The following is a 7,262-nucleotide window of genomic DNA, read 5'->3' on the forward strand; positions in this document are numbered from 1 at the left end:
ATCACCTCACAACCACTAACAAAACTGTCACCCCCAGATCCTACTAACAAAAACCACCACAACACAAGGTCCATAACTAAAAAAAAGAAAAAGAAGAAGAAGAAGAAAGAAAAAAGCAGGGCAACGGGTAGTGGAGTTTACAGCACCACCATCTCCGACGGCAATGGACGAGGCCGCCACTATTGAAAATCGGACCTGTGCTCACTACTGAAAACCCCAGTAGCCTCCACCACCGCCACCCCCGACACCACCACTGCTGAAAATCGAACTGGCGCTCACATTTACGATTCCAAGAAAAGGAGGCATCGTGCCCCTTGAAGCAGTGCCGATAGAGAGAAGGGAGAGTCTATAGAGTGCAATCGCTCAGATTTTTCGACGCCAGTAGAGGTGGTCTCCGATGATGGAGTTGGGAGAGAGCACAGGCGATTACGAGAGACGTGAGAAAGAAAATGAGAGATGGAGAGTGAGAGGATGGAAAGGGGGATTTTAATTTTAGGGTTTAGTACCTGATTTATGCATTATCAAACCTTGCACCTGATTTCAGGATTATGATTTTTAAACACTGGCTTTGGTGTAATTTCCTCTTTTTTCCCATTGTATAAACGTCAAGTGGGCTAAGGTCCGGTTAAGATTTAAAGGGCTCTATTTGGCCCAAACATTTGGCCCATTTATTAGAAAACCATCCACATCCGTTGATGCAAACATGCTATAAGCCCTAAAATGAATCCTAACCGTTACTATAACCCTTCAGTCCACTAGGGTTTTGGCTTTTTTGTGTTATTTGAGCCTCTTGTGCGGCTATCGTCATTCTCCTTCCCCCTCCAAAACCCCGCACCCCACACCCGAGGAAAAGCTTTGGGCAGTGAAAAATGGTAAGATTTCAGATCAAATGAATTGTTATTGATCATGTGGATAGTTCTCTTGTTCTTAATATTTTTCCTGCTATTAATAAAATGATCAATGGATTTTGCTTTCCGAGCATGTTCACTGTTCGTTTAAATGTTCTGAATTCTCAAGAGCAAAAATAATTTCGTGGTACTTTGGTGACGATAAATATATCTCATTTCCTGGTATTCCATTTTGGTCGTTGATTATCAGATGTTAAGCTTTTTTGCGTTTCTACAATTCTATATTGTGCACATGAATATGCCAAATCCTTAATTATTTTGGTTTTATGTGGTCAGGTTTTTTTGCTATAGTTGGTTTGAGCATGAATAACTGCTCGTCTACCGTAAATTAAACTTCGATAATTTTCTATTTCACGTTTTATGATTTGGAAAATTTCTATGTGATTTGTTCACACCATGGTTGCGCTAATAAGACGAGCAGCGTAATGAAGTCCTCTCATTGTTTTACATAATTCACAGGCCTTCGTCAAAGCCCAAAAGTCAAGAGCTTACTTCAAACGATTCCAAGTCAAATATAAGAGGAGGAGAGGTATGGCATCCTTACCTTTGCTTCCATGTTCTTAGTTGTCAACTTCTCTTATTGTATTTTTCGATTCTGCAGAGGGAAAGACTGACTACCGGGCTAGAATTCGCATGATCAACCAGGATAAAAACAAGTACAACACTCCAAAATATCGATTTGTTGTGCGATTTGTATCCTGATACACTGTCATTTTCCTTTTTTTGCAAAGTAATATACTATTCTGATTACTCTTGCACGCATACCTAGAGCTTTGTCTTTGTTCAGCTTGACAATGTATGGGCAAAATTCTGCCAGCCAAGTATCTAATTGTTTTCATAGCATTTTATTTTTTTTATTTGTTGACTTACTTTATTTTCTTTTATTCGCATTAAAGTTGGCTTATTGATTTTAGCCATTTGAATTACTTAACGGTGGATTTTGAGTTGTCCTGATAGAAATTATTTTTCACCACATAGGGAAGTTCCATCACATTGCTTGTAGTAATAGTGTTATTGCTGTGATCATTTTAAAAGAATGTTCAATATGTTCCATGTGAAATGGCAAATTACCTTGATATGATTCTAGTCCAACCAAGACATAGTTGCACAAATTATATCTGCTAGCATTGCTGGTGATATGGTTCTTGCGGCTGCTTATGCACATGAGCTGCCTCGGTATGGCCTTGAAGTTGGGCTCAAAAATTATGCTGCTGGTAAATTTGCTACTTTAGACCAATTTGTTAGTTTTTTTCCTCGTAAAAAATTCAAAAATTTGTCACTCTTGTTATTGAAAACTAGCTTACTGCACCGGACTTCTGTTGGCTCGCCGAGTTCTCAAAACCCTTGAAATGGATGAAGAGTATGAAGGAAATGTTGAGGTAACTACTATTTTCTCACTTCATCTGATCTTTCATTGCTTGCCACGGGATTATTCTTGTCTGCCTGTGAGTTATGGAAATCCTTTTATTGATTGCTTATTCCATTCAGGCTACTGGAGAGGATTTCTCCGTTGAACCTGCTGAAAGCCGGAGGCCTTTCCGTGCACTCTTGGATGTTGGCCTTGTACGAACTACCACTGGCAACCGTGTTTTTGGTGCCCTCAAGGTAGCATTCCAGCTCTTCACATATTGAAATTTGAAGTTCTAGAAGTTAAAAATAACACTCTGAACTTAATTAATTCCTTTGGTTCTAAGCCTAAAAATCACATTATTTCGTCAACTTTCTTACACTGACAATTCCTCACTACTTAAGTTAGCAATAATAAGACTAACTCCTTATTTATTGTTAACTGCAGTGTCATTTCATTGTTATATAACTAAGTAAAATATATTTGCTTGTTTTATATGTAATTTTTTTTAGCAGTTTTAAATGTATTAGTTGACATGACTTTGCTTGTAGGTGTAGTCTTAGATTTTCTTGGAATTAGATAATATGATTCTTTATCCTCAAAAGTTATTTTGTATCTTGATTATAGGGAGCATTGGATGGTGGACTTGACATCCCACATAGCGACAAGAGATTTGCTGGATACAACAAAGAGAGCAAGCAACTTGATCCCGAGGTTCATCGTAAGTACGTCTATGGAGGTCATGTTGCTGCATACATGAGGGTGAGTTCTCATTCTTAAATACTCCCAGTGTTTTGTAACGACAATATTCAAAATTCGTAATTTTAATCTGAACTTGTTGTGTACTTGTTAACACACGACAGCCTGCAAAGTTTCCATTTAGTGTTTTCTTCCCTGACTTCACTCATATGAAGCAAACTAAATGTTCCTCTGAACGTGCAGACATTGGAGGAAGACGAGCCCGAGAAATACCAGTCTCACTTTATTGAGTACATTAAGAAGGGTCTCGATGCAGATGGGTTAGAGGAGATGTACAAGAAGGTCCATGCAGCCATTCGTGCCGATCCCACACAAAAGAAATCTGAAAAGCAGCCTGCAAAGGAGCACAAGAGGTAAGGCCTTTTCTGTGGGGGCCTATGTTATTTGTGATCAAATAGGGTTTGCTGGCTTTGCAAAGTACCACGTATTCCTGAACAATATGGATTCTCAATGTTTAGTTGATCATATACTTGATCACTAACTGCAGGTCGGTTTTGGTTTACTTTTGCAGGTACAACCTGAAAAAACTGACTTATGAGGAAAGGAAAGCCAAGTTGATAGAAAGGTTGAATGCATTGAATGCAGCTGCTGGGGATGACGATGAGGAAGATGACGACTGAACAACATAATTAAGCATCGAAATTCCTAGCCATCCTTTTGTTTTCTTATGGAAAATTCAATTTTGAATGTTGGAAAAATGAAAAACTTGTTATGATTACATGTTTTATGCAGTCGAACTTCTTATCATTATTATGTAACTTTATAAAGATCTATCATCTCGTGTGATGAATCTGATGTTGAGAGGCACTATCTGAATGTTATCCTTTTGTTATTTCTTAAATTTTTGTAGGGCTTTGAACCTAGGACAAAAGCAGAATCAGCAGTGCTTTTTATCTTTGTTAAATTTGTTTCTTTTCTTAAGATTGAACCCCAACCTTAAGGGTCCCCGCCCTGCCCTGCCCTGCCCTGCCCTGCCCTTTGGAGCATCGTAAGAGAGGTTCATCAACGTCCCAACAGGTCAAGGAATAAGAGCTGCCTGTACACTGATGTCCACGAAGACTCCAAATTCATGTTTCAAAAGTCGAATTCTCACACTGCGATTGTCAACAATACCGAGTATAATTCATCCTTGTCTTTTGCACCATTGGGATATAAATTTGTTTTTCTTGTTTTGGATGATACTCATTATGTTTCACATGTTCATAGTTTATGTAGATGAAAAAGTTCATTTAATTATATTAATATCCTCGCTATGCTCATTAATGTGAAGCAACTGTTAATATTACTTATGAAAGACTCGTGTTGAACAATGTTGTTCAAAAGCTCTTTAGAACACTGATTTACAAGTCATCACGACCTTAAAAGAGCAATGGAATGTGGTTACAATGTCCTTTGACATTGGAACTTTAGGTTGATTAGATTTTTGTTAATATTGTTGAAAAATGGAAAAATGAAAATGTTGATTATTGTGTTGCTAGACGTCTTATCGCAGGCAACATTTGTATTCTATTTTATTCCAACCTAGAAAACACCGAATCTTGCAGAGGCAAAAAGCAAATGCCTTTGGAAAAAGTCATTACTTGAAAGAACTCAAATTCAGGTTCTGCATGAAAATTCCTAGTGATTGATTCACATGTTCACCAGTGGTGGTGGCTCCCTCTTCTCATGATTTGAACTCTCTGCTCACTTCACACTTTTTGTGAAAAATGAGGGCACTAGAGTAAGAATCTTGAAAATGATGAAAGAAAAGTGATGATGGATCAGGGAATGAAGTGTTTTGTCAGGCATTAAGATATAATAGAATGAATAATGTTATTTAACACGATAATACATCAGTTTAAATAACTTTATGTGATATATTTAATTAAATGTGAAATTGTGAAACTCATTTAATTAGATCTCTCGTTCAATATCATTTAGTATCATCTAAATTGGTATTATAGCACTAGCGATGCTAACATTATTCGAATTTGTTTTGACTCTAGTGTGTGTGTGTGTTGTGGGGTGGGGGGCTGTAAAGGGTCCTCTTGGATCCTCTTTTTGGTGCAAAAGACTGCTCAAATTCCCTAGTAAATGGCCTTTTTGTCCAATGCTTTTTGACTGTAAAATTCATATAAATTACAATTTTCCAGAGTTTTGACTCTGATTGGTCCTTGCTTTTCTTAATCGTAATTCCATTTCCCACTGGAACATGTGGGCTTAATTCCTATTATAGCAGGAAAAGTGATTGGAGAAATCAAACCCTTTTACCTCATTAAACATCATTACGTACCCAAGACAATAGCCCACAACCTTAATACATGTAATAAAATATAATTATTCATAGTATTAGTATATACTAATGTAAAGATGCTACTAATCCTGCATTACAAGCTAAATTCACTCAACAATAAATCAACAAACATTGGGACCAAATCCCATAAAACCATTTGCTCCATCAAAAGAGATTTGTATACCTTCTTGTTGAATGTTCCCTATTATGGAAAGTCCTGAAGGCGAGGGAGCAAATGCAAAACAAAATGTGCCCTTTTCATCCACTGGAATGAGGAAGTTCCTAGCTGGAAGAGTTAGGATCGGCCCGCCCGACAGGAAAAATGATACTGTCGGTACCCGAACAGTCTCAAACCCGTTCAAGTCATAGCAAGTGTCGAATATCGAAACACCAGATGATCGAGGCAGATTGGCTGTTTCGGCGAGAAATATGTCGCGAAAAGCCACGTAGGCTGCGGTTGGTAGCCTTGTGACAGCAGTCCCGGTGTCCATTACCACTCCTCCATCGCCTGATTCAGTGAGTCGAAAAACGTTCTCGCCGATTGGAACCTGCATGCCACCGACCCCAAGACCCGAAAGCCCGATAAAGTAAAAACTTGGGGCCCTTGGATTTCGGAGTAGTGGTACCCATGCAGCACCTATGGGTAATACCGAGCGGCCGAATTCCAATGACCCGGATGAGTCCGTGCCTCGACTCACGAGGCAATAACTAAAGGCTCCGCCCGTTTGCCCGCCCAATTGACCCACAAGTGACATGGATCCCCCTCCAAGACCCAACAACCCGGCAGCTCCAATAAACATGCCCCGATTCATGTGCCCGCATCCAATGGCCACGCTTTGGACCTGGGTGTGTCCAATGGTGAGCGTCTCGAGGGCGAGTGTACCTTTGGTGTACGACCCGTCACCATACGAGACCTCGTACTTACACCGACCCGCATGACACCCCGAATTCTCGACCCGATCACAAACCGAGGAGCTACACGACACCCCGGCAAACGAAGCCGAATCTGCCGGGTCAAATACTGGATCCGACTGATGGTAACATTGGCTACAAGGTTGACATTGGACCCAGACAATATCACTGCCAGAATCAATCACCATGTATTGGCTCCTGGCTGGACTTCCAACACCAATCCGCACAAAGTATTCTCCACTACCCTGGTCCATGCCGGAAACCACTTCTGACCCAAAATCCTCCACCTCATAACTAGCCTTTCCACCACCTCCTCCTCCAGCGCCGGCTTTCAGGCGGTGAATCAAGCTAGCCACCCTTTTAACGTCCCTTTTCATGCGAGCCTCGAAACGGAGGTGATGGTCATTCGACCAGGCAAAAGAAAGCTTATCTCTGTGAACCAAGTGAAGCTTCCATGTCTTGTTCTTCTTTACATCACCATCACCATGATCATCAGAAATTAGTTCATTGTATTCCTTTGGGGCTCGAATTTTCGTCTCGGCGGCAATGGTTTCTTTAACATTAAAGTTTTCAAAGGAGGGGAACGGTATTGCATGGCCGGAAGAAGTGGTGGTTTCAGAGGTAGATAGTATAAGGCGCGGCGGTAGAAGAAGAAGAAGCAAGAATGCTTGAAAGGCTAGTAGTTGCATTGCTTCAGTGTTTTATTGGCAAAGAAAATTATAGTAACCAAATACTTTGTTTTGAAATGTGAGATGTTTGATGGGGTTTGTGGGGGATTTATTGGCTTTGGGTGAAGAAGAAAAAGTGGAGGAGAGAGAGAGAGACGTGGGAAAATAATTGAGTGGAGTGATTGGTTTTTCCATTTGCTTGTTGACAAATTGGTGAATAGTGAAATTTGAGAGTGAGCTGTCTTTTTATTTTCTTGTTTCCAGTTGCCAAAGTTCTCTCAAAACTCCCATCCGTAGAGAATAGAAATTAAATATTCAAGTTGATAAGAAAGGGCCAGGGGTGAAAGACCAATTAAGATCGAATATTCATTTCAACCGTTCTAATTTGAGATTTC

At 39.9% G+C, this 7,262-nt stretch overlaps 2 protein-coding genes across 2 annotated transcripts; one reads left to right on the forward strand and one right to left on the reverse strand.

Annotated features, from left to right (window-relative positions):
* The first annotated feature begins 732 nt into the window (after positions 1-732).
* Positions 733-3,856, forward strand: LOC111393728 (60S ribosomal protein L5-like). Its single transcript, XM_023019409.1, has 9 exons — positions 733-872; positions 1,368-1,437; positions 1,510-1,601; positions 1,996-2,122; positions 2,208-2,287; positions 2,397-2,513; positions 2,884-3,018; positions 3,199-3,368; positions 3,527-3,856. Exons 1-9 carry the CDS (start codon positions 870-872, stop codon positions 3,633-3,635), a joined length of 903 nt encoding a protein of 300 aa, XP_022875177.1. The 5' UTR covers positions 733-869; the 3' UTR covers positions 3,636-3,856.
* Positions 3,857-5,247: 1,391 nt separating this feature from the next.
* On the reverse strand, positions 5,248-6,964 carry LOC111393729 (protein ASPARTIC PROTEASE IN GUARD CELL 2-like). The gene has a single exon (XM_023019411.1). The coding sequence runs from the start codon at positions 6,886-6,888 to the stop codon at positions 5,410-5,412; it is 1,479 nt and encodes a 492-aa protein (XP_022875179.1). The 5' UTR covers positions 6,889-6,964; the 3' UTR covers positions 5,248-5,409.
* Positions 6,965-7,262: the final 298 nt, after the last annotated feature.

The sequence above is a fragment of the Olea europaea genome, chromosome 4 (assembly GCF_002742605.1).
Source record: "Olea europaea var. sylvestris chromosome 4, O_europaea_v1, whole genome shotgun sequence".
Classification (NCBI taxonomy): domain Eukaryota; kingdom Viridiplantae; phylum Streptophyta; class Magnoliopsida; order Lamiales; family Oleaceae; genus Olea; species Olea europaea.

What these genes read in the sequence shown, in the direction of transcription:
- LOC111393728 (XM_023019409.1), top strand. An exon ending in GCTCAAAAATTATGCTGCTG is followed by an intron (nt 2,123 to 2,207) that starts GTAAATTTGCTA and finishes ATTGAAAACTAG; the next exon opens with CTTACTGCACCGGACTTCTG. An exon ending in ATGTTGCTGCATACATGAGG is followed by an intron (nt 3,019 to 3,198) that starts GTGAGTTCTCAT and finishes CTGAACGTGCAG; the next exon opens with ACATTGGAGGAAGACGAGCC.
- LOC111393729 (XM_023019411.1), bottom strand. Translation starts at nt 6,888, where the DNA reads ATGCAACTACTAGCCTTTCAAGCATTCTTGCTTCTTCTTCTTCTACCG.